Here is a 27,975-nt window from a genome sequence, read left to right on the forward strand (position 1 = left end):
CCAAAAGAAAATTACATGCGATGAAATCTTTTAAAAAGAAAAGACATTTATTTTTTCATTTTCTAAAAAAATTATTTAAAAGATAATTCAGAGAAAAATGTTATGAATAAATTGTGTGGTTTACGACACACAGAAATTCAACGTATAACTACAACAGCACAAACAGGAAGGGAGAAAGGAAAGCACACTGTCTTAAGGTTTAACATTATCTATAAATAAGTAGAATATTATTGGAAGATAGACTATTTAAGTACTTATTGTACACCCAAAGCAAGCACTTAAAACATACACACACAAGTAAGTATAGACAGACAGGAAAGGAATAAGGAAAATTATGTCTATTCACAGATGACATGATCTTATATATACAAAATCCTATTGGAACCAGTAAATGAGTTCCGCAAGGTTTCAGGGTACAAGATCAATAACAAAAATCAGCCAAGGGACTTCCCCGGTGCTCCAGTGAGTAAGATGCCATGCTCCCAATGTAGGGGGCCTGGGTTCAATCCCTGGTCGGGGAACTAGATCCCACATGCATGCCACAACTAAGAGTTCGCATGCCACAACTAAGAAGTCCACATGCCGCAACTAAAGACCCTGCATGCCCCAACAAAGATCCCACGTGCCACTACGAAGACCCAGTGCAGCCAAAATAAATGAATATTAAAAAAAATAAAAACCACAGCCAAGACATGGAAACAACCTAAGTGTCCATCGACAGATAAATGGATAAAGAAGATGTTGTATATATACACAATGGAATACTACTCAGCCATAAAAAAGAATGAAATGAGGCCATTTGCAGCAACACAGATGGACCTAAAGATTATCATACTAAGCAAAGTAAGTCAGAAAGAGAAAGACAAATATCATATGATATTACTTATAGGTGGAATCTAAGAGATGGCACAAATGTACATACCTATGAAACAGAAACAGACTCACAGACATAGAGAACAAACTTGTGGTTGCCGAGGAGGAGGGGGTGGGGGAGGGATGGATTGGGAGTTTGGGGTTAGGAAATGCAAACTATTATATACAGGATGGATAAACAACGAGGTCCTAGTGTACAGCACAGGGAACTATATTCAATATCCTGTGATAAACCATAATGGAAAAGAAAATAAAAAAGAACAGGTGTGTGTGTGTGTGTGTGTGTGTATGTATATATATAAAACGAAATAACTTTACAGTACAGAAGAAATTAACACAAAATTGGAAATCAACTATACTTCAATAAAAAAGATAAACTGTACTTCTATACACCACCAGTAAACAATTCGAAAATTAAATTAAGAAAACAAGTTCATCTACTATAGCACAGAAAAGAATAAAATACTTAGGAATAAATTTAACCAAGGACGTGCAAGAGTTGTACCCTGAAAACTACAAAACATCATCAAAACCAATGAAAGCTCTAAATAAATGGAAAGACGTCCATGTTCACGTTGGAAGACTGAACACTGCTAAGACAGTAACACTCCCCACACTGATCTACAGAGTGAATGCAACCCCTGTCAAAACCCCAGCTGCCTTTTTGGAAAGAAGTTGACGCGCAAATCCTAAAATTCATATGGAAATGCAAGGGATCTTGAAAAAGAACAAACCGTGATCAAATATTAAGTATCAACAGTACCCCAACCATAATCCAGAAACATTTAAACACAGAAGGTAACTGGCAGAAGTACGACTTGCTGGAAAGCTGCAAGTGGCCCTACGAGTAACAGCCAGCCCTCAGCTCTGGGCTGAATCTCAACCTTAATCAGAAGGCGCTGCGCCCAGCAAGGAAGAGAAGAGTGAAACTGGGTTTCCAAGGCCACCACTTTGCTAAGAGCCCAGTTACACCTGAGATATCGCTCAGCAAGTGAGTTCTTTGGGAGCTTATTTCATTATTTCAAGTCATGATGGGAGCATTAGCAGTAAAACAAATCAGTGTTCCAGGCTTTACATATCTCTTCACTAATTCCCAAGTCATATGGAATAGGCCCTTAACGTCTGCTATGAACGCGCTGACACGAGCAACGACGAGCTGCAAGCCGGCTGACCCTGATTTTCTCTTCCACGTGAACTCAAGGTCCCACAGCTGCAGCTCCCTCTGCGCCCCACCCTCTCCTGCCCTGGGCTGGGGTGAGTGGGGAGGAGGGACTCCTTCATGGCTCCCACCCGAAGCAAGTGGGGGAGTATCACAGACAGACCCCTCCCCCGGGCTTCCTTCCTCAGCCCTACTAGCTGTGCTCCGGCCTCTACTGGATGAGAACGGTCCCAACTACTGTCCACAGCCACGCGGGGGAGACAACACTTCCCCCTCCCCCCCAGCACTTTTCTCAGCCTGGACAGGGTGTCAGAAGGCAGGGCGGTATCAGGATGGTAGGCTGGGTGGGGTGGGTGGGAGCGGAGCTCTGAAACACCCCCTCCAGCCTTACCCCTCTCGGACTGTTTGTATTAGGTTACAAACCCAGCATAACAACATCAGAAAACACATTTACAGGAAAACAGGAGAGCTTTCTGGAACACCTGTAACATGACATGTGCTTCACAGATTTCCTCTCACCTAGCCTCCGAGTGAGGAGACAAAGTACAAAACAATGTAGACAAATTAAAAACTAAAAGCCTTGTCCTATCACACCAAACACACATACTGTACCTGGTACTTCCAACAGCAGAAAATAAAGCCCAGCAGCATGAAGGCCAAATTCCCGCTGCTGGGCACTGACGTTTTTCTTAAGGACCATCTGAACGAAGTGATGGAACAAGGCCATCAGCGCGTTGTGGGAAATGCTGTTCTCCATGAAGAAGGTCCAAATGCTCTGGGGGAGGGGCGAACCATAAGAGCCAATAATTAGAGAAATGGGAAAATCTCCTATTACCTGATTTTTCTGAGTACTTTTAGTGCCTTATAAAAAAAAGGAACAGACCATTCTGGCTCCTAATTGTAAATGTTTGTCATCTTCACAGAGACTAAAACAAAATTTAAAAGTGTATTATTCAAAATTACAAGGGGAATTCCCTGGCGGTCCAGGGCTGAGGACTCCACGCTTTCACTGCTGAGTGCCTGGGTTTGATCCCTGGTTGGGGAACTAAGATCCCACAAGCTGCATGGCGTGACCAAAACAAAACAAAACAAATTACAAAGATAAATAACTATACAAGAAACTTAATTAACCTTTCAAAATAACTTTGGCTAAGAAGCACATATATTTGGGTAACCTTTCAAAATAACTTTGGGTAAGAAGCACATATATTTCTGAAATTACTATACCTAAAAACTACACCAAGACTATGGGGACACCCTACATCAGTAATTATGCAAACAAGTTACTCTCCATCTATGTCAAATGTACCCCAATTCATTTATCACTCAAATTACTAACTGAAGAAATCAGAGCAATTTATTTAAATTGAAATGTTCTATGGGCAATGGGAGCAGGAGAGGAAATACCGGAAAGTGTCTCCCTCAAGAGATTTCAGAAATAGCCTAGGTAAGACAGGAAATAAACCCTAGAGCATAAACCACAATCTTATTAATTTTATCACGGTTCTATGCTTTCTCCTATTAAACATGTGAACAGGAAATAGGTTATTTGTATAAACCAAACATAGCAGGAACTAAATATGGTTTATTCTGGGCTACTTTAAAAAAACATAAGCTCACAAAAGTTCAAGAAATCAGACCTTGTATATCCTGCTTCCCTGAAAAGACAGGGAAAACTCTCCTCTTTCCTTCACCACGAAGCTTCTGGAAGAAATCAGTTACATCCTCATTCCTAAGGCCACCTCAGCTCCACTCCACTCGCCTCTAACTGTGACCCTGGGGGACCCAATCACCTCTGCAGCATTTCATACCTGATAAAAGCTAAGTTCACAAAACTCTATTAACTCCATCTGAAAAAAAGTCCCTAGTTGTTAGCCCTCCTCCCCAGTTTCCACAACCGTAACTCCAGACCACGCCGTAACACACATTAAAAAAAACAGATGAGCAATACACAGTTGAACAGTTGGCTGTTGAACAACACAGGGCAAGTCGAAAGTCCTCGTGGAATTCAGAGCCGGCCCTCTGCAGACACAGTTCCTCCACATCCATGGTTCTGCATCCACAGACTCAAACAACTGGAATCGTGGAGTCCTGTAGTTACTACCGGAAAACTCTGCATGTAAGTGGACCTGTGCAGTTCAAACCCGTGTTGTTCAAGGGTCAGCTGTACTGTCCCCAGGGACCTCTCTGCGTATAGCGTTTCCCACTTCAGTCCATCTTCCGTCAAGAACATCCGTCTGAAACAGATCTCTTCAAGTTCCTTAGTCTACGGCTCACTAGCACCTCTTCCTCCGAGAGCTGGATGTGAGGATGAGTGGGTTAATCTACGTATGATGCTTAGACCTGAACCTTGTATACCACAAACACCTCAGCCTCGAACCCCACTGTGGACCCCACTTACAGCTCAGTCCTGGGTGCCCCGCCCTGCCCCCATCCCCTCGGCACTCGCTGCACATCCGCACCGTGATGATCCCTCCGTAGGCTGCCCTAGGACCCGCATTACTGCAGTCAACATTCTATCCATTTGTGAAGACTTGCCTCCAGCTAGCTATTTTCTTTCTGGGACCTTCCCAATCTCACCATGCTCCCTTTTCCATACCCCTATGAGATGGCATCTAACCTGTCCTAGAGCAGTTTCTACAATGCAGACTTCGGTGGCCTGGTGCTTCTCCACGCCTGCGGATGTGGTCGCTGGACATGCCTGGCCAGTGCAATGCCAGTGGGCACCCCAAGAGCCAGTGCTTAATTCTCCCCTCTCCCCCAGGTAGGGGGAGGCTCTGTATCTTACCCATCATGTTATCTGCCGAGGTACTTTATGCGGTACTCAGCATTACGCTTAATGAATGTTTAACAGGATGATTTAATTTTTGAACAGCTACATGAAACCTCTAACTGAAATATTTTTGGTAATTTAGATCTTTCAGAGATGTTAATATCTAAGTATTCTTTGTTCTGCTTTTGAGTCCCTCAGTTTTTGAAAAGCAGTTAATGATCTAAATAGTAATAGGTAGAACTCAGTATTTAAAGGAACTCTTTTTTCCATTTTTAATTCAACTCATCACTTTTCAGTTTAATATCCAATTTTCCTAAAGTTAAGGCATGCCCGAATTGTTACTGCATTGTCCTTGGCCATCTTTTCCTATTTCGCTTATCTGGTTTCCCTCCTTGCCTTGGCCTTTATTCTTTTCCTTTAATTTGCTGTTGTAAACAGTGGTCATGTCTTGAAAAAGAATCACAAATTAATACCTTGAACCTCTGGGAGGAAAGCTATGAGGCTACCCCAATAAATGAACCACATTCTTTATGCCACTCTTTATCATACTCCTTCTGAACTATACACTAAAAAGACTAAGCTTTAGATGATAATAGGGATTTTTATCTTCCACTTCTGACAACTAAATGGCTAGCTTGATTTTTTGTTTGTTTGTTTTTACCTCTGTAGCTCCAAGCTCTCCAGCAGCAAAAGTTAAAAGACTGTCATAGAGATTTGTGAATGCGCTCAGTCCGGTCTGCACGATCTCTGCTTCTATGGTGGGATCCAGAGGCTCAGTTTCCGTGAATTCCAGTTCCCATACTGTGGCCACCCATTCTAGTGGGAAAATGCAATGAAGTCAACAAATGTTCTATAATAAGGAAAGCCAATAAGCTTTAGACTCTGAGTACATTCATGAAGAGAAAAGTTTACTAGTCACAACTCACATTTAACTATACCATACAGGTGAGGCAGAATTAGAAGGAAGCAGAAAAGATTAAAAAATCTTTTTTTAATCATTAACTGACAGCTGGCTATTAGGTTGGTCATCACCTAAAAATATCAAGAAGGAAAACACTTTTTAGATGTAACAGTTTTGGGGACGATCCAGCCTTCCCGTATGTTCAATCTGGAGAAGAGGAGGTTAATAAAAGGTTGCCTCAGCTGTCCCTTTGTGAAAATCTTATAATCAAGTTAATAAACCCAAATAAAGTGTACAGCACAAAGGGACAGCTGAGGCAAATGAGTATTTAACATGCTTTAATTATTCTTTCACCCTTCCCTAACTGATCTCCTAACAAATACAATCAGCTTCCTAAAAATGTTCTTGCATCTTTTCTTGCCTTTTTCTTTCATACATTCTCCCACTTACTTTATATGCATATTTTTAAATGCACACCCATATTTCTGACCTCGTTTCTGAATCGAAACTACGAAGTCCCAGTGATAAAATATCTGGAATCAGGAAACCAATATATTCAACAAATGACAGCTATTACCCCGTCTACAATGGATAGGTGTTAAAGCAGTAGTAGACACGTACAACAGTAGAGAGCAGCTGGAGACTATTCCAGGGGGAGGCAGGGGGCGGAGGGGGGAAGGAAGACATCCTTCAGCTGCTCCAACACGTGCGGGTTACCGGGGAAAGAGACACCGAGAAGGGCATCCCAGGCAGAGACAACCCCATAACAAAGCACAGAAGGAAACAAAGTATCACCTGTTTAGAAACCAACACCACCGTCACGGCACTGAGCTCAGCTGTGAAGGGTGAGTTATCTATCAGCACTTACTCAGCAGGTGGTGTAATGCCGCGGGACCCTAGGGGCCTTCCCAGACCAGCCCCTCCCCCCACGTGCTCGGCCTGCCTCTGTCTGCAGAACAATTCGAGTCAAAGGATAAATTTAATGAGAAAAGTGAGAAAATGCAGAGAGAAAAACAGTCAAGCAGAGCAAAATAATAATAAATTAGCCAATCAACAAAGTCAAGGACCTTTAGCTCCTCCTCAAGGACTACAGATACTAGCCTGAGCCATGTCCTTTGAGCTGTTTTGCAGACACTGAAACCACCCCGCCCTCCACGGGTGGGAGAAGTTAACTGCTGCCCACAAGCGCGGTAGACTGGTTGGAACCAGGCTGATACTGCTGACCCCTGACTACCTCACCACCAACCAATCAGAAGAATGTTCACCAGCTGATCACACACCCCTCAACTCTCCTCCCTCACCCTGTCTTTAAACTCTTCCCCTGAAAGCCTTTGGGGAGTTGGGGTCTTTTAAGCACAAGCTGCCTGGACGCCTTGTCAGTTCCTGCAATGAAGGCTGCACTTTGCTTCACCACAACCGGGGGTCAGTAGACTGGCCTTGCCGCGCACGGGCAAGTGGACCCAAGTTTGTTTTGTTAACAGCAGGTGCAGGTGTTAAATCAATCTTCACGAACGCCCGCGAAGTAATCTTAGAACCCCCATGTGACACAAGCGACCGAGGCCCGCGAGGCTCGGGTGCTCAGCGGCGGACCAAGCCACCGGCCCCAGGTCCGACTCCAGAGCTCAGCTCTGGGAAAAGAGCACCCGCAGGGACAGGTGAAGCCTCTCGCCGCAAACAGAGGCTGTGGTAACTCTTAGGAAGCCGGGGGAACCACTGAAGGGTCAGAGACCCGGCGGGTCACGCTGGCCTTTTCAAGGTGGTTCCGGAAGGGGTGTGGGGCCGGGTCGGGATGGAAGTGCTGGCACCAGAGGGGCAGGAGGTGCCCCAAGCGCCGAGGCGGGCCACAGCGAGGGCGCGGGTTGGACCGCAGCCTCGGGAAGCGGCGGACGAGGCTGGGACGAGGGGCCGCCGCCACCAGAGGCTGGAGGTGGGGGAGGGGGGCACCTCCTGCCCTTCAGGGAGGATGGGCGCCCGGGGACGCCAGCCGCACCCCTGGGCCTCAAGTTCAGGAGGTCGGCCCGGCCCAACAAACAGACGCGCTGCCGAAGCCTCGGCACCAGCGGGGCTGTCCGCGCAGACCCGGAGGCAAGGCCGAGAAGCAGGAGCACAGAGCGGAAGGAGCCCGCGGAGGAGCGCCAACGCCGCTGCCCGGCGCGGCCCCTCCCCAGCACCCCCGGCAGCCCCCAGGCCCCGGCCGCGTCCTCACCTGGACTGAGGTCCAGCGGGCACCAGGGATGCAAGGCGCTCGCCAGGTCCCGCCAAGCCGCCATGACCGCTGCTCGCCTCAACTTTCAAAGCTGCTCCGGCGCGCGCGCCGAGAAGGCCCAGCGGGCTCAGGGGGACACGGGGTTCGCACCAACCAATTACCGCGCCCCGCCGGCCCGTCCGCTGGCCAATCAGCAGGGCCTTCCGCCGCATGCGCAAAGGGTGAGGCGGGTCCAAACCCACCCACGCAGTCGAGGTGGGGGGTGGTTTTCAGCTTTTCTCGGAACTGGGGGTCAAGAAGAGAGCTAAATCTAATGTCCTTCCCACCCCGTCTCCCTAAATGGGGACACTCTGAAGAGAATCTGAGGCAGGATTTTTTTTGTTGTAATTGTCACCTCTGCCCCCGTCAAGCGGCATTTCGCGTCCGTGTCAAAGGGCCGCGTTTACCCATCAGACAGCATCGAAGGTGTACACATTCGAGTGTGGGTGACGGCCTACCGTTTACCGAACTAAATAAAGGAAAAGTAAAACAGGGCATTCAGAAAGGACATCTTTAGTTCTGAATTTTACGGGACATCTGGCCGGAGCTCCAGAAGGAAGCCCTGGTCGCCATGTCAACTGTGGGAAAGCCAGGCGGCCCTCTCCCGGCGCGCATGCGCAGCACGCGCTCCGCCGGAGGCTCGGCGGCCGAGCAGGAGGGGCGGGGGCGTGCGCATGCGCGCGGCGAGTCCGGCGCGTCCGGCTGAGCAGCGGAAGCGGCGGGTGCTGCTCCCGGGCCGGGCGGCTGGCTGGCTGGTCGGCGCTGCAAGCACCGGCGGGCGGGTGCCTCGCGCCTGCTCTGCGCTGCCCCCGGAACCGCGCCGGCCCGGCGAGCGCGGGCGTCGGCGCCGCGTCCAGCCCTCCGGCCTTCCCAGGCCCGGCCGGCCCGGCGGGGACATGAGCTTCTTCGGCTTCGGGCAGAGTGTGGATGTGGACATCCTGCTGAACGATGCGGACAGCAGGAAGAGGGCCGAGCACAAGACGGAGGATGGGAAGAAGGATAAGTACTTCCTCTTCTACGACGGGGAGACGGTGTCCGGGAAGGTGAGCCTGGCGCTCAAGAACCCCAACAAGCGGCTGGAGCACCAGGGCATCAAGGTCGAGTTCATCGGGCAGATTGGTGAGTGCGGGATCCACCCCACCCGGCCCCGCCCCTTGCCCCGTGCCCCGGCCCCCGACCCTGCCCTCCACCCCCAACCCTGACCCCGACCCCTGACCCCTGACCTCGCCTTTGACCCCCCCCACTCCCGCTCACTAATCCCTGGTCCCTGACACGACCCCCGACCTTTGACTTTGATCCTGCTCCCTAACCCTTGCCTCCTAACCCCCGCCCCCATTACTTGGACTCCGTATCCCCTTTCCCCCGCCCCAGGCCGCGCGGCCTTGTTGCCCACCGGGGGTCCGGGCTCCTTGTTCCTGCCCGGCCTTCGGTGCTGCTGGGCCCGCCCGCAGGTCGTGGCCACCGAGTCCTGCGGCCAGTCCACCCCTTTCTAGTACCTGTGTCCCCCCCGCCTCTCACATCCCACCTTCACCGGGAGCTGTTTGAGAAAGCAGCCCCGCGGGCTCCAGCGTCAGCCCTCTGTCCAACCAGCTGGCGTAAGACTTCTTGATTAGAACCTAGCCTTTGGCAGACTCATTTTCTTAAAGAAATGATGCTTCTGAGACCCAAATTAAGTGGTCACAATTTCTCAAGGCTCTAACACTCTTCTAACATGAGTGTTAGCAATTACAACTAGACAATAAAAGGCAGTAGCAGTACCGAAGATCTGAGAGCTGCCAGTCAGCACGGGGTTGTTTCCAGTTCTCTTTGGACACTGTGTTTATTAAAACTCGCAGGTGCTTCTGAAATAAATTGCCATTGTCATTCGTTCAGGAGTAGATTCACAGTAAATACCCATGTGGCCTGAAAAGACCTCTGGCGGAGAATTCATACCCCATACCAGGCGCTGCACATCTGGCCCTGGGGCGGTGGATTTCCTGCGAAAGCTCGTTGAATGCTCACTGTCATTCCCTGAGAGCCCCGCGCAGAACCTTGCTCCCCTTTTACAGAGGCAGGAAGCGCTGGAGCCCTGGGGAAGGCCGTGTGGCCTGCCTCTGCAGCCCAGCGCTCAGCCTGGAGTATTGGCTGCTGCTGTTTGAGGAAAGGGAATCAGGTTGAAGGCTGGCTGATCCTATAGGAACCTGTTTGTTGTGACTTTAAACCCAGAATACGAGTGGCCTGAAAGGGAGCTGAAGAGTGAGTTTCAGACCCTCTGCTCTCTTGCTACCGGCTTGGATAGGGTTTTTCAGCAGCAGTGCTGTCGACATTGTGGGCCTGATCATTCTTTGTTGTGGGTGAGTGTTTAACAGCCTCCTTGGCCTCTACCCGCCAGATACCAGAACCACAGAAATGTCTTATGTCCGTGGAAGGTAAACTCACTCCTAGCAAAGAGCCACTGGGTAGACAGGATGAACCCACAGCGTTCTGTGCTAGGCGTAAGATGTAAGAAGTGGAGAAGTCCTTGCCTCCTTAGAATTACTGTTTTCACGTCGTAGCTTTAAGGTTATTGCTGGATTCTTTGGCTCTGCAATGCGAGTGCAGACAGGCACGTCTAGCCAGTGTCTGTACCTTCATTCCAGGGGGTGACACCTCGCCAATACATGAAAGGTAACCAGAGCGTCCCCTGCCCCCCTGTGCCCCAGCAGTTGTGAAATGAGCTGTTCAGGGGGACGCTGGCAAGGCCTCCCTGCAGTCTGAATGAAAGGGAGTTGAGGAGGCGCCGTCCCTGCCTGGCTTCTTGTCTGTCTCCTGGCATCCCAGGACAGCAGCCCTGCTCAGATTTCTCAGGACCTTTTGTTGCTTCCATTGATAACTCTTCCTGGGCCCCTGAGCACTCTGGGCTGAGTCCACCCTTGGCTTTGGGGAAGCTGTACCCCTCTCTGGGCCTCAGCTTTCTCACCTGTAAGGCAAGGATAATAACAGAAGCACCTTGTTGAGATGTCTAGGGACCAGGCTTTGGGCAGAGTGTGGTGTATTTGTGTCCTGTACCTGAGAGGCTCTATGAACTGACCTCAGGGCACTGGAGCGAGGCTGGTGAGTAAGTTCCCCGTGGTTGTGGTCGTGTGGTTTTCTCCTTCATTGCTTTCTTGATGCTGCATGAAGTGGGTGGAACTTCGGTCGGGTTCTAAGGTCTGGCTGTACGGATGACGCACAGGATGGTCCTACTGCTGGACGGGGGTGAGAACGGCGATGTCATTGTGCTCTGGACACCTTCCTCATTGGTTTCACTCAGAACTTTTCTTCTTACAAACCATAGTCTCTTGGATTTGGTTCTTTTTTCCTTCTTTCTTTCCTTCCTTCCCTGCTTCCTGGGAAGAGTTGGACAGCTTGAAAATGAAGTGGTTTATGTAATTAACCTTCCTATCCTTATGATTAATTTCTTTTGCCTGCAGATGAAAGCATATGTGTCTTGCCTGTGCCTCCTGTAGAAAGACAGCCCAGTGCGTGATTGAGGGTCAAGCAGAGGGTTACTTAGCTTAGATAAGGCTCCGTTTATAAGATACAGACTTCGCAAGGGTCTCGTGAGGACTAGAGATCATCAACGTACGTGAAGTGCAGAGTTTGGCACTCATCGCAAATACTCATAATCCCTGTTAAGCTGGATCCATCCAGAAGTTTCCAGGGGCTGGACCTTTAAAACGTCAGCCCTGATTCCTCTGCCGACCACCCACGGGACCGTTCACGCCAGGCCCGCCTCCCTGCACCTCCTGCCCGGTGTGTTCTCCCAGCAGGCGCGCTCGCCCGAGGGAAAACCTGTGGAAGGGTCTCCCTAGAGTCCAGGCAGAGACAGCTGTCTGGTGATCTTTGCATCGGTCCTCTTCAGACCCCATGCCTCACAGCGGCCCAGCCCTTGCTCGGAAAAGCTCCTGTCTCGGTCTTGGTTTGGGAGGTGGGCAGGAAGGGGGGCCCTTCTGTCTGCTGGCCCTTCTCACACTCTCAGCTACTCTGGCAGCCTCATCTGCACCCATCACTGCAGTGTCCTCTTAGAGACCATTTTTTAGGTGGAATCGTTGGGGGAACACTTGTGGAGGGTGTCAGGCCACCTTGGAGACTGATGGGGTTAAATAAACCAAAGGTAATTAGACAGTCACACTTGGCGAGGAGGGAGGACCTGAATACCCCTGCACTCCAAAGCCAGAGAGAGAACTTCTGGATTTTTTTTTTTTCTTTTAAATAATGCCACTGGGTGAATCTAAACTCCCAATCCTTTGTCCTTACCTGAACTCTCCTCTGAGTTCCATGCTTGGGTTTCTAACCGTCTTCTAGAGTCTCCCGCTGGATACCCCTCAGGTCCCTCAAAAACACATCCAAACCAGAAACCTTTTTCTCTTCCTGCTCCAGCCCCAGCCCTGCTGCTTCTCCTGTTTTCTCCACTCTGGCCTGTCACCTGGGTCCATTCAGCCTCAGAAATCCGGGAGTCCTCGAGACCCCTCCCTCCCCCTCCTACGCATCCAACTGGCGTCTCAGTTTGGGTCCTCTCCAGCGGCTCTGTAGGGTATCTCGAGTCTGTGCTTCCTCTCCGCTCTCGATGCTGCTAACTTTGATGCTTCTGTGTGTAGCGGCCTGACTGGCCTGCCTGCCTTTGTTTGCCTTTTCTTTCAGTTCATCTTTTGTAAGAGTGAACTTTCTAAACGTCAGTGCTGACATGGTCAGTCACCTCCTTAAAATTCTCCTTGTTGACTCCCTGCTGGTTGAAGGGGAGAAGTCATCCAGCTCTTTCCCGAGCTGCCTCGGCCTTTCTCCGGCCGAGTCTCTGCGACCCTTTACTCCTTCCACGTGTGCTTTCCTCAGAGTATCATGTTCCTTCTAGAGGGGTCTTGGTCTCTTCCCTTTGTATATGAACATCTTTCTGCAAGGAATGGCCTACCACCCAAGCTCTCACTCATTCGTAAAGCCCAGCAGGCATGACACCCGTCAGAAAGCCTTCCCTGACCTCCCCTGGCCGACGGAAGCCTTTCTTCCACCGTTATTCTAGAGGCCTTGTGATTTCTCCCTTAACATAAGGAGATGAGAGTTGTCAGGCCCCCATTCAGTTCTGCACCGACAGCTCAGGTGTTGCCTCTGATTCATCCACCTGTTGTGTGCATTTTTCTGTCCTCCTCCTCAAGTTTTTGAGCCACTTTGGGATTCTTCCTGCGTCTACTGTGCACTTCCCAGCGGCTTGGTCTGTGCTCCAACAATGCCAGCGAATGTGTGCTGAGGGCACCCCCGTGTCACTAGATGGCCCATGTTTTTAGAAGAACACAGTGTGGCACGTAAGGAGTATCAAGGGAAGTTCTGTAATTAGAAGATGGAGAGACCATTTTTTAGGTGGAATCGTTGGGGGAACACTTGTGGAGGGTGTCAGGCCACCTTGGAGACTGATGGGGTTAAATAAACCAAAGGTAATTAGACAGTCACACTTGGCGAGGAGGGAGGACCTGAATACCCCTGCACTCCAAAGCCAGAGAGAGAACTTCTGGATTTTTTTTTTTTCTTTTAAATAATGCCACTGGGTGAATCTAAACCCATCAGCCCCAGTCGAGCCTGTGCTGTTAAGATTCTGGAGGCTTTCTGTATTTTAATTCATTAAGCCGTGAGTGCCAAGTGAGAGGCACACTGATTCTCACCCGCTAATAGTCTGCTGCAGGGCTTGGAGCAGAGCGGCGGCTGGCTGTGCACGGGCAGCCCGGAGACGGCACTGCTCCCGCAGGTTTACCAGGCCCAGGAGGTCCAAGTGGCCGTGGCGAGCGTGAATCGTGACCAGGTTGCCCATCAGCAGACAGCAGCTGGGAAAGTCAGGGTGAAGAGCGGGCTGTTTGAAAGAGCTCTTTCTGCCCTGGTTGGCTTAGGGTTCTTCCAAGGCCGGCGGGAAGCCTGGCCCAGCAGCGAGTCTCCGGGCGCCTTTCACGGGATGACCCCGTGGGGCAGAGCTGGCTCAATTTCCTTCCACAGTGGCAAATTCACTCCTCAGCCATTGGTGGCAAGTTTCATGGTGAAAACATCCTGACTACAGAAGTCATTTCCTCCTGGTGGACTGAGTCGGGGAAGTTACCTTAAGAAAGAACTGGTCAGTTCCTCCTTCTGGCTTGAAATGGCTGGTCCCTGTGGGCTTTGGAGGCTGGGGAGAACTCGGGGTGACTTGGGAAGAAAGAGGCAGTTGACAGTCTCTTTAGGGCAGACCTCCTGCTAGAACAGTCTTGGGTTTTCTGTTTTAATTTATGCGAGAGGAAACCAAACTTTCTGGCACATAGTGAAGTACGGCTGCTATTTCTGCCCCTTTGCCCCACAGTGTTTCCAGAAGCCTTGCAAATGGCTTATAAAGTGTACGCTAAAAAGCCCAATCAAGCCCCACTCGGACTACGCAGTGGCCACTCTTTCATGATGTTTGGGGGGAGGCGGGGAAGCCCTGGGAGGACGTGCCGCCAGGCAGGAAGGCCCTGTCCCCCCGGGGGTCCCAGCCCAGCCAGGCTTCTCTGCTGGGACCCCTGGTGCCGGCGCTCTCTTCTCTGTGAACACTGTGGATCCTTCTCTGGTTTGTTTCTCATGTTGCCTCTGAGGCTGTGTGAGCACATTTGTGTGTTTTTCCATCCTTCTCTTCCCATCTTTCTCTTGACTCCGGGATTTCCCACTTAAAGTTCACAGACGTTGGGGCTTTGTTCCGCCTGCTTCTGTCCCCTGAAACTATGGCAGAATCCAGTGCTTGGGAACAGAGGCACCACTTTCCCCAGTTAAGGGGTCAGTGCCCATCAACAGAGACTCCGGTAGCAAAGAACCAGCAAGAGTTAGTGGACGGGCCCTTGTCACAGGCTGGCCACTGGCTCTGTTCCTGCCTGGTCACTGAACTTCCTTACCTTGGTTGGGGGCACAGTTGTTGGATTTCAAAATGAGGGATGGCTGTTCACCTTTCCCCAGCACCCCCTGCCCGGAAGGTTTGAAGTGCCCTCCCCCTTTGGCGGCTTTGTGGGTCATCACTCCCTACCCAGAGCGCTGCCTGCTGCTGATTCCACTTGGTGTTTGGAAGAGAAGGTGGATTGTTTGTAACGTCAGGTGGATCCAAGCGTAACTGTGTAGGAGATCAGCACAAAGTGTGCTCACAGGGTGCACTGGGTGTGCGTACAGAAGCAGCACACTGGCTGGGGACTGACCGCACCGCTGCTTCCTTCTCGAGCTGGACACACCTTAGGACAGAGCCCACTGTGCTTTCCGATGCCTCGCTGCCTGGGGAGAACAGGCTGCGGGGGTGGTGGTGTCAGGGCCAGCGGCCAGGGCAGCAAGGCCGAAAGCACCCCTGGAACCACGTTCCCTTCCCGAGCGTCCCCAGGGCAGGCCTGGACACTGTGTCGGCTCTGGGGGGCAAGAGCTCTGGTTTCTTGAGCCCAAGAAGGCTTTGATCCTGGGGGGCTCAGACCTTTGCTGTCTGGGGTCTGCCCTAGCCCAGGCTGCTCTGGCTGTCCCTGAGAGAGCTGGCGCGCTGCGCTCCAGAGAGGCGGGCCAGGCCTGGCGGGCGGCTGTCCCAGGCACGCCTCCCTGTGGTCCTGTCTCTCCCCAGGCAGCCGACGGCAGAAGCGACAAGAGTACACTGCCTGCTGCCTGTCCTGCTGCAGGGTGCCCACGGGTGGTCCCTTGACTGTAACGTGGCCACGTAGAGTCGCAGTCGGTATTAAGTGTCCCTGCTGCACAGCCGGGGACTGGGGGTGCCAGGAAGCTGGGGACGTAGGCCTTATCTCTAACGACCATGCCTGGAGCAAAAGTTAACACATAGCAGAGGACAAACAGGCATATATAATCTAGGACAAATAGGTGGCCTGACTCATAATAAACAGCAGAACTGTTTCCAGAGGAGGATGGGTGAAGAGCAGTGCTCCTCAGCCTGTGGTCCCTGGACCAGCAGGAAGCATCTCTGGGGGTCTGTTAACAATGTCCATTCTCAGGCCCCACCCCAGACCCCCAGAATCAAAAACACTAGGGGTGGGGCCCAGCCGTCTGTGTGTTAACACAGCCCCCGGTGATTCTGATGTTCACAGAAGTCTGGGGACCCTGAGCTTAGACGTGGGGCGTCATTACAGCCCCTCTGTCCCGTCGGCCCTGTGGGCTCCTCTCTGAAGGGTAGAGGCAGCTGATACTTCCGGAGCATCTGCCGTCTCTGAAGTGCCGCTCCAGGTCCTCTACCTGCTTCGCCTCGTCCCGTGCTCACAACACCTGCAGTGTGTTATGTCGCTGCCCCCATTTCGCCAGGTCCAGAAGTAGACGCAGTCCAGCGGGAGACCTGGGACCCTAGGCCAGTCACCGACCCCGCTGTGCCTCAGCTTCCTTGGCAGTTAAATGGGTGATAGGGCCGTCCTAGCTGTCTCACAAGGTGGTTATGAGGATGATGTGACTGAAGAACTGCGAATATGCTTTCCAAAGTTAGTAGTTTTAAGTATGTTTAAGGAGCTGTGGCATTTTGATCGTGGCCCCCTGGTGTGTCCCCCACGGGTGCTGCCCGGTGCCCTGGAGCAGGAGCGTGTCGGGTTCTGGGCTGCAGCGCAGGGGCAGGGCAGGAAGCGAGGGAGCCATAGGCCAGACTGGGGGCTCTGTGTGTTGGCGGGAGGCTCCTGCAGCTGGGAGCCCCCTCGCCGGGCCGCGTAGCTCAGGGTCTGGTAGAGGTGGCCGACGCTCTCCCTGCAGAACTCTACTACGACCGCGGGAACCACCACGAGTTCGTGTCCCTGGTGAAGGACCTGGCCCGGCCCGGAGAGGTCACCCAGTCGCAGGCGTTCGACTTTGAGTTCACGCACGTGGAGAAGCCCTATGAGTCCTACACTGGGCAGAACGTGAAGCTGCGGTAAGTGGCGCCCCCAGGGTGCCCCGTGTGGACGGGCCCTGATGCCGTCCCGTTTCTGAGGCTCTGTGTGGCCGTAGGGAAGGTGTGCTGCGGGGGGGGTGCGGTGTGCAGTGGGCCTCCCTCCAGGAGGAGTGCTCCTGGCTTGTCTGTCCGTTTCTGGAATGTCAGTATCCCCACCGTGGCCCCTTTCGAGCCACTGACCCAGCGCCCCTGGGTGCAGAGTTGAGAGGTATGCACCTGCCCCTCGACAGCACGCTGCTGCACAGACACCAGATGTCACCCCCCCTGCCCCAGGAGCAGAGAGGACCGTGACACCCCAGAATAGCTAGGATATTACCTTTGTTCTTAATATAATTCATTTGATTGCAAGTGTCTATCATTTAATTTTAAATGTTGTGATTAACAGCTGATTCTGAAAGTTCCCGAAAGTTGGACGCTCGGCTTTCACACACCCCTGGCTGGGCCTCAGGCCACTGATCCTCATCCAGCTCTGCATGAGACTGCGGCGGGGTCCTGAGCTCTGTCACTTGAGAAGCGGGTCATAGATTTGGATTCTAATCCTAGACCCGTCCTCTCCATATTTTGGAACAATGAGGGAATAAAACGTAACACAGTAGGACAAGTTTTAAAACATTAATACACACCTTTTAAGTATATGGGATTGTTTTCCTTGTTCCAGTCTTGGATGCTCTGCGGGTGGGGACTGATTCCAGGGCCTCCGGGGTATGTGATGTCACTCTGGCTGCCTGGCTCCAGGTCTTGGGTGTCACCTGAGGCCTGCACGTGGCATGGTGTGGGCTACTGCAAGCTCTCCTCTCTCCCGTCAGAAAAGGGGCTGCAGGCTCTCCTTTCCAGCCTGTGCAGAGAGGTCTAAGCACTGGTGCTGCCCCGCTTCAGCAGCGTTGCGTGACTGCGCTCAGAAGGCAGCAACGGCGAGGAGTATCTAGTCATCACTTAAGCTGGGCTGGGGGCTTATTGGTATTTAATTGGATGTTTTGCAGTGGACTTCTCATAAATGTTCTTATGTCAGAAAGAAAGGTGTTGAAAACAGCATGGCGGTTCTTCAAAATAGAATTACCATATGATTCATCAATTCCACTTCTGTGTATAAATCCCAAAGAAGTGAAAGCAAGGACTCAGACAGATTTATGTGTACTCACATTTGTAGCAGCATTATTCACAATAGCCAAAAAGTGGATACAACCCAAGTGTCTATGAGTAGATGAGTGGATGAACAACATGTGTATCCACACAGTGGAATAGTATTCAGCCTTGAAAAGGGGGGAGATCCGACACCTGCTACGGCATGGATGAGCCTTGAGAACGTTGTTCCCAGTGACATAAGCCAGATACAAAGAGACAAATACTGATTCCACGTTTTTAAGCAGTTAGATAGTCAAAATCATAGAAGTAGAAAGTAGAATGGTGGTTGCCAGGGGCTGGGGAAGGGGGCTGGGGAGGTAGTGGTTGATGGGGCAGAGTTTCAGTTGGGGAAGGTGAACACGTGGAGATGGACAGTGGTGACCGTTGCCCAGCACCGTGAGTGCACTTAATGCCACTGAACTGTGCACGTAAAAATGGTTAAAGCAGTACATTGTGTTACATATATTGGAGGAGAGGAAAAAACTTTTCCCTCCACCATGTTAGGTTCATTGGCAGGGGCTCTGCAAATCGGATGGACGGAAGACGGATTGGCCAGAGGCAAGCAAGCAGGTGTATTCCCGTGTGCATTTCGCCCACCTGAGCTCTGCCCGGTGACTGAGGGGCAGTTGAACTTGGGCTTATGCAGCATCTTAACAGAGAAGTGAGGAGGCAGAGAAGGGGCCCTGCACTTCCAGGGGCTCGAGTTGTGGGAAGCACGGGGAGAGGCTTGCTTTGGTGAGGAACGCTCTGCGGGCAGCACCGCCAGCAGCTCCCAGGCCGTGCAGCCTCTCCTGGTGGAGAGGGCCCCGGAGTCTGTCTCGTGTGCACTGTTTCTCTGTTGCTTTCAGCTCAATAGAATTCTCGTGCCAGAGTGGCATGTTCTGGGGTGCATGCTCAGCACCCTGTATTTTGTATTTTATCACAATGAAAGAAAAGTGTTACTGTCTAAATTACACAAAGACTTTTGGATTCATGCTGAGAAAGGGGGTAAAATCGGGAACATTAGTTAATGGAAGATGTACATTCCAGATTAAGGGCTTGTGTCTTATTACAGGCAGAGGGGAAACATGAAAAGATTATTTTGGACTCCTTTTCCTTTGTTTTTAGGCAGGGCGATGGTTCTGTTAGAAGATTGAAGTCACTATGTCGTATTTGATGGGTGGGTGGAGTGTTGGTCCTGAGTTTTCCTTTAGTGGACACCATGGGAACAGGCAGAAAACAAGGAATTTAATAGACGCCAGCAGAACTGACCATTGAGTGGAGATGCAGACATAGGGCCATCAGGAGGAGGAGATGACCTGTAGATGAGACGATTCATCCAGTTCCAGGGAGGAGTCTGAAGCACTGGCAGAACAGACAATTGGAAATGCAAGCCTGTCGCTCAGTATAGAGAAATGCACTGTCAGAAATCACCCGCTCGGAGCTGGTAACTGATAGGTTTTTCCAGGAGGGGAGCTCTGGGAGAGGAGAGCCCGGGACCTACTGGGACTCTTGGGGACCCTACTGGGCCTCTTGGGGACGGAGGAGGAGCGGGGTGATGCGTGAAGGAGGAGGGAGTGTTTTACGCTCTAATGCAGAGCTGATGCCAAAAAAAAAAGCCCCTGGACTTGGCAGCTGGGAGGCCTGTGCTGCCTTTGGGAGGGCAGCTCCTGTTGGGTGGTAGAGACGGAAGCCGGGGCGAGGCATAGGGGCTGGGGACGAAGCTGCAGGGTTAGAACAGGACCCCCGGACAGCTGTCTCTGAGGAAAGGTAGAGTGTGGGCCTGGGGAGTGTCCTGGGGATTGATGGCTTTGGGACTTTTTATAAACTCAGGAAGACGCTTTAGCTGGAGAGAGATTGGATGTGTTGAGAAAGTTGGGAAGTTGAAGCATCAAGATGCCAGACAGTAGTTCTCTACCAAGAGTCCTGTGTTAGAATCATGGTGGGGGGGTGGAGGGGGCTTTAAAAAATATAGATGCCCGTGTCCCTCTCCAGAGCAGTCACGTGGCAGACGCGCCCCGGGGTGAGTCCCTTGGGCCTCCAGAGTGCTGGCGCGGGAGAGGCGCTCGAGCCGCTGGAAGCTTCGTGGAGCCTTCCCTTCTACACCGCTGCCAGGCCCCTCTCCCCAGGGCGTGGGGGCTTGAGGGCCTGAGCCTCAGGGCCGGCTGGGGCCACGTCTGGGGCTGCGTGGAGGGAGCAGGCGGCAGGGGAGGGCAGCCGGGGGGTGGTGAGGCCGCAGAGGAGGGCCACCAAGGTCTCCACCAAGGCCTCCCGTCCCAGCTTTGTTAGAGGGCCGCACAGGGTTAAGTCCAGGGGACGAGGGGTGCGGCGGGCGCCACACTGAAGGGCTGGCTGGCGGTCAGGCGTGGCTCACTGCCCTTCAGCGCTGTGTTTCTCCCTCTTTCTGATGTGTCCCAGGACCCTAGGCTCAGCCGGAGACCATCCTAGTTCAGACCTGGGGCTCTCCCACCTCTGTTGCTTTAGTTCTAAGGCCTGCTCCTCCTGAAGGTGCCCCTCTCTCCCCACAGCACTTGATTCCTGCCTCTGAATGGACACTTTGCATGTGTTCTAATTGTTCTGTTGATTTGCCCGTCTCCCCCAGGGGACGATGAGTCCCTGCGAGACTCCACCTTATCCGTCCTAGGCCCGGCAGTAAACGTGCGCAATGCATCACTGACCTGATTCTCCATTATCTTATTCCTGTTGTTTAACTGTGAGGGACTTGAAAAATGCTCATTGGTCAAGTATTGTTAAATAGCGTGCAAACATAAGAGCATACGATCCCTGTGTCCACAGAGCCGGGAGTTAGCTGAAGAAATAGAAGCTGTGCACAGTGCCTGGCAGGTGGCAGCAAGGCTGCTCTTGAGGTGCAGAGAGAGGCGTCACCTCTTACCTCGGAGCTCAGGCTCAGAGGAGGGTTGGGGCAAGGCCTTTGATCGCCCTGGAATTGTAATTGCAGGATTTTGTGTCTGAGTGCCTTTTCCTGGGAAGGGGGTGCCCGGCGGTGAACGCTCAGGGCAGTCGGAGGCCCCTGGGGGTGACCTCTACCAGGGGTCCTCTGCGGGGTGGGCCCCGGAGGCTGGGAGCGGCCCTTCACCGCACGCCTGCGTCCCTCAGGTATTTCCTTCGCGCCACCATCAGCCGCCGCCTCAATGACGTCGTCAAGGAGATGGACATCGTGGTCCACACGCTGAGCACGTACCCGGAGCTGAACTCCTCCATCAAGATGGAGGTTGGGATCGAGGACTGTCTGCACATCGAGTTTGAGTACAACAAATCCAAGTGAGTGTCGGGCCCGGCTGGCTGGTGGTGACCTGCGGGGGCGGCCACAGAAATAACGCGGTGGATGTGCGCGCAGGCCGGCCGAGGTTGCGGGTCAGGAAAGAGCTGCATCTAACTGCAGCTGAACTGTACTAACTTAAGAGGGCAAACTTCAGTTAAACATCCTATGAGGTCTTTCAAAGTCAAGCGAAACTAACTTTAAAGTATTTGTTTTGGATTCCAGGTACATCTGTTTCCTTCTACTGATGAGATTAACCTCAGAATACCATTCTATTATCATTTGTATCCTGTATACAGTGTGTCTTTAGAAACCGAAGTGAGGAAAGCCAAGTTGACTGCTTCCTCCTTAAATTAAAATGAATTGTAACAAAGAATATCTGATGCCTTTTTATAAAGGTCTTTAAATAATTTTATTTTAACTGGCTACATATGTTTTAAACTGTGCCTGCTATTACAACATCCAAATACGTAAGTGCTTGTAAATCATAAAACTTACTGACAGTTCAAAAATGTACTGCAAGCAGCTTTCTTTTTAAAATGATACATTCCTGAAAATGTTCAAAAATCAAATATGCAAAAGTAAACGTGTATTCTCTTCACAGAGAACTAACCCTTCCCGCCGCGAGTCTCTAATGAGGGTTCTCCCCGTGGGGAGGCCTCACCTCAGACCCGCTGGCCTCCAGAGGCTCGGGGGGTGGAGGCCTGAGCGGCGGCTCTCCTGTGAAGGGCTGGGAACACACGTGCTTCCCAGGACGGGGAGGGAAGGCCGTTTCCCGCCGCCGCCTGGCCTGGTGCTGAGCGTGGCCCCGATGGGCCCCTACAGGACAGGCAGGGCGAGTCTGGAGCAGGCCCCTGCCCTTCCTCCTCATGGTCTTGGGGCTCTCGGGCCCTCCTGGGACAGAGCCCCCCAAAGTGCCTGCCCGCCAGCGCCCCAGCCTCCTAGTGAAGGGGGTGCCACCTCGAAGGCGCTCAAGCGCCGCAGCCAGCAGTGCAGTCAAGACCAAGGTGAGCGTGAGACAGGCGTGTCACAGACAGGCGGGCTGGACCGGGTGCTGCCCTTGCAGAGCAGGCTGCCCTGTGAGTGCCAGGCCGTCCGACCAGACAGGAAGAGCCCGGAGCTTAGGACAGCGTCCCGTTCTGCCACTAAGGACTTGCAGACAGGAAGAGCCCGGAGCTTAGGACAGCGTCCCGTTCTGCCACTAAGGACTTGCAGACAGGAAGAGCCCGGAGCTTAGGACAGCGGCCCGTTCTGCCACTAAGGACTTGCAGACAGGAAGAGCCCGGAGCTTAGGACAGCGTCCCGTTCTGCCACTAAGGACTTGCAGACAGGAAGAGCCCGGAGCTTAGGACAGCGTCCCGTTCTGCCACTAAGGACTTGCAGACAGGAAGAGCCCGGAGCTTAGGACAGCGTCCCGTTCTGCTACTAAGGACTTGGGCTCAGGTTAGCAGGTACTAAGACTTCGGTAGCTGGGGTTTCTCATCTGAAAAATGAGGGGTTTGGTCAGGTCAGTGGAAAGGTGCCGTGAAGGAGGAGCGGGGCCCGGGCGCCACGTGTGGCTCCTTTGTGTTTCTTGTGTGTAAGATTTCATTTAGAACAAAGGAGCGTTCGCCCTTTAAACGTTTGAACGCCCAGAGAATCTGTGCTCTGAGCATTCCTTCTAACGCGCTGCAAGCAGCAGAGTTCTGCTCTCCTCGGTCCTTGTGCGTCCGCCATCTCCCCAGGCAGGCTGGAGGCAGAAAGGTGGCGTGGAGTGGTGGGGAGACCCCAGGCCTGCAGGTTGGGAACCTGGGTCCACACCCGTGTCTGCCCCTCCTCGGATCCCACCACGTCATCTGTCTTCTTTGCACTCCCTAGGGCTCCTGCCCTGTGATCTGGGAGCTCGAATCCTCAGGTCCCCTGTCCTGAGCTTCAGGTTGAAGGTTTGCTTTCTGTGGCCACACCTGGTACAGAGCAGCCCTGCTGCCGGCTGGCCCCGGGGGGAAGGCCCAGTTCCTGGAAGCGGGAGGAAGAGCGGGACCCGGTCCCCGCACTTGCGGGTCAGCCTCTCACACCAGAGCCTCTAAAACACATGCACTCATTAAAGCGCTGAGCAGAGGGTGACGGAACCGCGCTCTGAGGTGCAGGCGGGACAGCAGAGGAAGTGACGCAGGTTCAAGTGTAGAAGGTCGTTGGGACTCGCCCTGCGGGGCAGCGCCCTCTCCTGGAACCAGGAGGCCTGTCACGTGCGGGGGCCGCACCTCTCGCCTTCCTCTCCGCAGGTACCACTTGAAAGATGTCATTGTGGGGAAGATCTACTTCCTGCTGGTGAGGATCAAGATCAAGCACATGGAGATAGACATCATCAAGCGGGAAACGACAGGCACGGGCCCCAACGTGTACCACGAGAACGACACCATTGCCAAGTACGAGATCATGGACGGTGCGCCCGTGAGAGGTGAGCTCCGGCCCCATGGCTTTGGCCCGGCCCCAGTGTTGGAGGGGCTTCAGGGATCATCCTGTCAAAGTTAGGTGGCCTGGGAGCCTGTAATTTCTTAATCTCTAACTGTGCACTGTGGGTCCCGAGAAGGAGGAAAAGGAGGTCGGGGGTGTGGAGCTCAGGCCCCGCTCACCTTCACCCAGAAGACGTCCATGTGGACCTCGTTTATAGACTGAGCTTGTACTGGAGTTTAAATCTCAAGAGTTATGTCTGTTAAAAAAACAAAAGACGTTTGAAAAGCACCAGTTTAGCAGATACAGTTTGAATGCTCTGTTTACACTTTCCTATCGACATTCTGAATTTCTTTGCTGCTGGGGGGCAAGAGATGAAAGCAGAATCCTCATTTCTGTTACTTAGTTCCAGCTCAGGTAAAACGAGTCGTGCTCTGAATTCATTCGCCAAGTACAGACACCCTGACCGACACTTCCCAGTGCTGCACACGGTGCCGGCGTGACCTCCAGGACGAGTGGAGCTGAGAGCTGGGTGGGAAGTTGTGTGATTATTGGGAGGAGCAGTCATGTACGTTCTTCGTTGGCTCTGCAGCAGCTGATGATGAAGTGTTTTCACGTAGCAGTGCTTGGTGCTGCTGAGGTTTCATTCAGTTTTTTCCCAGTCTGCTCCCCGTGGAAGGAGGGGTGTCATAGCTTTCTCAGGCCCTCGGGCGTCACGAGCGGGGTCCTCGGGGCAGGGCTGAGCCATCCTGCCTGCTGGTTCCGTGTTTCCCAGGCCGAGCAGCTGGGCTGAGCTCACCCTCCCTGTGGCACTGACAGGACACCGAGAGAAGCACAGAACAGTGCGAAGTGAAACAGGGTTCGTGTTTGGCTTTAGGCCGCACTGTAGGTTTGGACTTTCTCAGCAGAATTCTGCCCTGATTTTGTTCCACTTATCTTAGGAGAGGCACAGTGTTAGAGCTGGAAGGGATCTAAAATATTATGTAGCCTGATATCATAATTTTCCCCATGAGAAAATGAAAGTCCACGGAAAGCACCAGACTTACTCAGAGTCATACCTCGGGTCAGTGGAGAGAACTGGGTCCAGAGAGAAGCTTTTCTGTTTTCCAGACCACCACACCCTGCCAACTCGTCTTAGAGGGGAGGGGTACGGGGTGGGGGCTATGCTAATTGGGATGGAGGGACCTGACGGTGGCATCAGAATTGCTGGGTGACATGGTGGGTTAGCTGGGGTTTGACAGTGGCTCTTAAACTCAACAACTGTACACATTGAATGAGTCAGAAGATGCTTACCTAGCATTCTTGTGCTGTTCACACTCACCGGGCAGCGGCAGGCGCCTCCCCGAAGGCAGAAGCGTTGGCTTGGGTGTCCAACGCCCCCCCGCCGCAGGCGGCCCCTCCACCGCGGTGTAAGGTGGGGCCCCCTGCCCCCGCCCTGACTCCCTCCCGGCCCTTGCAGGAGAGTCCATCCCCATCCGCCTCTTCCTGGCGGGCTACGAGCTCACGCCCACCATGCGGGACATCAACAAGAAGTTCTCTGTGCGCTACTACCTCAACCTGGTGCTGATTGACGAGGAGGAGCGGCGCTACTTCAAGCAGCAGGTGAGCCAGCCGCCCCCAGGGCCCCGGCCGCCCAGACAGAATCTGAGGGCATCGTTCCCGCCAAGGTCAAGCAGACGGGACGGGGATGGGGGGCGAGCTGCTTAGTCTCTGTGCCACTTAGTTTACCCGGAGCCCCACAGCAAGGACAGGGGTTCCCAGCTGACACCCAGAGTCTGCTTTCTCGGGCCCAGCCCCTGCAGCTGCTCTGCCCTCCCGGCCACACCGTCAGCAGGCACCCGGGGCCCAGAGGTGTGGACGGCTGCTGTCATTGGTGACATATGAGCGGAGGCTTTTGCCTAAGATTCCCGGGAGAAGGCAGAGCCTCTGGGACCCTCCCCAGGCCTCCCTCTCATGTGTCGCCTAACCACCACCACCACCCCCCCCCGCCCATCCTGCAGGAGGTGGTGCTGTGGCGGAAGGGCGACATCGTTCGGAAGAGCATGTCCCACCAGGCAGCCATCGCCTCGCAGCGCTTCGAGGGCACGGCCCCCCTGGGGGAGGCGCGGACCCCCGGCCAGCTGTCCGACGGCAGCAGCAGACAGTAGGCCTGGGGCCAGGAAGCTGCTGGGCTCGCACCCCGGCTCCAGGCCCCCGGGCACCAGCGGCCGGAGCAGCAAGATGCTCAGCTGACCCGCTACTCGCAACCTGAAAACAAATCATGTTCTTGATGTAAATTCTTTTTCCTGAAGAACCTAAGGGGTTGGGGTTGGGAGGGAGTGTCTCTGGGATGCTGTGGCTGATGGGAGCATAGGGAGAGGGGGCGTCCCGGGGAGAGCCGTCTGCGGGGCTGCCTGGGCCGCAGGAGCACAGCGCGGCCCGGGCTCCGAGCCTCCCGGGACAGGAGCTGGGAGGGGGGGGCGTCCCACGGGTGGTCCTGTCTCACACTCCCCTCCCCCGTCCCTTAGCGAGTGGCAGGGGGTGTGGCGCCCGCCCCACTGTAACTGGTGGTGAGGGTTCAAGCCCAGGAAGCCGCCTCCTTGGGAGCCTCGGATGTGGTGCTTTGGAGCCTCCACAGGCCACCCTCCTTCTGGCCCTTCTCTCACCGCTGGGACCGGGCACCTCCCCGGGACTCTGGTCAGTCACGTCCTGGATGGAACGGGAGCTTGTGGTAGGGCCTTTGGCTGATGTCCCTGGACACAGAGACATCTGTGTCACCGGTGGATGGCAAGCAGGTGGACCTCGGCGGCTGTGCGTGGTGCGGGCAGCCCTGAGGGCCGGAGGTCCTTGGCCCCGGCCTCTGAACGAGGACATCTTTCCCCCGAGAAGAGGTCCGGGAAGGGCCCGTTCTCCCTGCCTCCCCGGGAGTGGAGCCTCTTGGCTCCCGGCTGCCCATCTCACTCCTGGGAACCGGGGCTTGGTCTCAAGACATGTAGAAGCTTTGTGCTCACCCTGCGAGCTGGGGGGAAGGGGAGGGCCTCCTGAGCCGCCATCCTCCCCACCAGCCGGCTGCCCAGAGCTTAGGACCATTGGTGGTGTGTGTGTGTGGATGCTCTGGTCATGCTAGAGAGGGTCTCCCGCTGTCGCACTGCACCGTGCCTGTCCTGTTAAGGGTGTGGAGGTCCTTCCTGTCTCCTGTTGGCCTCTCTTCCCTTCTGGAAAGACCAAGCAGACCCCCATGGCCAGCAGGTACAATAGTTGGTGGTCTGAGTTCTCTGTCGTTTGGGAAGCAGAGGGGTTGGTTCTTGTGTCATCTTTCAGTTAGTGTGGAAAACGGGGACCCGTCTTTTCCTCAGAAATTGGTGCAGCGGTAGGCCTCGGACTGGGCAGGGCTCACGGATCAGAGCTGAGATGGGAGGGAAAGGCGTTCGGGGTGACGCTCGAGGTGGGCTGGGGGCAGCAGAACCGAGCAAGGGAAGCTGGTTCCCCCAGGCTGGACCCCGGGTTCAGGTGTGAAGGACAGTCCCCGTGGGGACAGGACCACCTGTGCAGCTGCCCCTGGATTATCAGGGCCGGGGGCCTAAGCGTGGGAGAGGCAGCTCCTGTGTCCCTCGCCTTCTCCGGAGCGTGAGCTGGGGCTCTGGCGCCTCCCACGACAGCTGGCCCCTTAACTACTAGGTACCCGCCGATCCCTCTGCCTTCCAGCCGACCACAGATTCACTTCCCAACCTTCCCGACCCCTGAAGCCTGTCTCCTGAGAGAACTAGAGGTAGAATTTGCTTCTGTCCTCTCGGGAGCTTCTGTTCTTTCCCCTGCCCCATTCTCTGCCTCTTTGTGCGTCGGGGAAGGGGAGGCCCATCCCTGGGACCCTGGCAGAGCATAGGGACTGAGCCAAGCAGTGTGGCCTGGGGCTGAGCAGCTGCGGTGTTTACAAGTTTCTCAACGTGTGTCTTTTCAATGGCTGTTTTAAACAAAGCAGTCTGTTTCAGCCGTCTCCCTGATTAAAGCAAGCCCCTGGGCTCCGAGGCATCATGCCCACGGTCCACCAGACTCTGTGGTCTCTTCTTACTGCCCCGCCGCACACAAGGGGAGACGCCCCGCCCTGACCCACGACACCTGCCCTCCTGGTGTCTGTGGCCCCTGGTGAACAATGACACCCACTTTATTAATGCCTGTTTTAGACAAGCACGTGGCTGAGGAAGGAATTCTGGTTTTACTCCAGTCTGGCAACCTGTCCTGAAACTGCTGGTTTTACCCACTCTGGGACCAGACACTTCAGGGGTGGGCAAGGAAGGCTGGTGTAGAGACAATCCATGTTAGTGGGTGTCACCAGACTGGGCCCTGCATCTGGCCGAGAGGATGTAAAAA

At 53.5% G+C, this 27,975-nt stretch overlaps 2 protein-coding genes across 5 annotated transcripts in view; one reads left to right on the forward strand and one right to left on the reverse strand.

Annotated features, from left to right (window-relative positions):
• The window catches only part of NCAPD3 (non-SMC condensin II complex subunit D3), a 66,743-nt gene extending 58,671 nt beyond the window's left edge, over window positions 1-8,072 (reverse strand). For all 4 annotated transcript variants that reach the window (XM_007183326.2, XM_057552516.1, XM_057552517.1 and 1 more), the window contains exons 1-3: window positions 7,913-8,072; window positions 5,467-5,621; window positions 2,645-2,807 (exon numbers count right to left, since the gene is read on the reverse strand). In XM_007183326.2, the coding sequence (XP_007183388.2) occupies window positions 2,645-2,807; window positions 5,467-5,621; window positions 7,913-7,976 (382 nt within the window). In that variant the 5' untranslated portion in view covers window positions 7,977-8,072. The remainder of the gene's footprint in view (window positions 1-2,644; window positions 2,808-5,466; window positions 5,622-7,912) is intronic.
• A 567-nt stretch (window positions 8,073-8,639) lies between these two features.
• On the forward strand, window positions 8,640-27,655 carry VPS26B (VPS26 retromer complex component B). Its single transcript, XM_057552211.1, has 6 exons — window positions 8,640-9,070; window positions 16,640-16,796; window positions 21,036-21,200; window positions 23,460-23,635; window positions 25,088-25,230; window positions 25,629-27,655. The coding sequence occupies exons 1-6, from the start codon at window positions 8,848-8,850 to the stop codon at window positions 25,773-25,775; spliced, it is 1,011 nt and encodes a 336-aa protein (XP_057408194.1). The 5' UTR covers window positions 8,640-8,847; the 3' UTR covers window positions 25,776-27,655.
• The last annotated feature ends 320 nt before the right edge of the window (window positions 27,656-27,975 follow it).

Source organism: Balaenoptera acutorostrata, chromosome 9 (genome assembly GCF_949987535.1).
Source record: "Balaenoptera acutorostrata chromosome 9, mBalAcu1.1, whole genome shotgun sequence".
NCBI lineage: Eukaryota > Metazoa > Chordata > Mammalia > Artiodactyla > Balaenopteridae > Balaenoptera > Balaenoptera acutorostrata.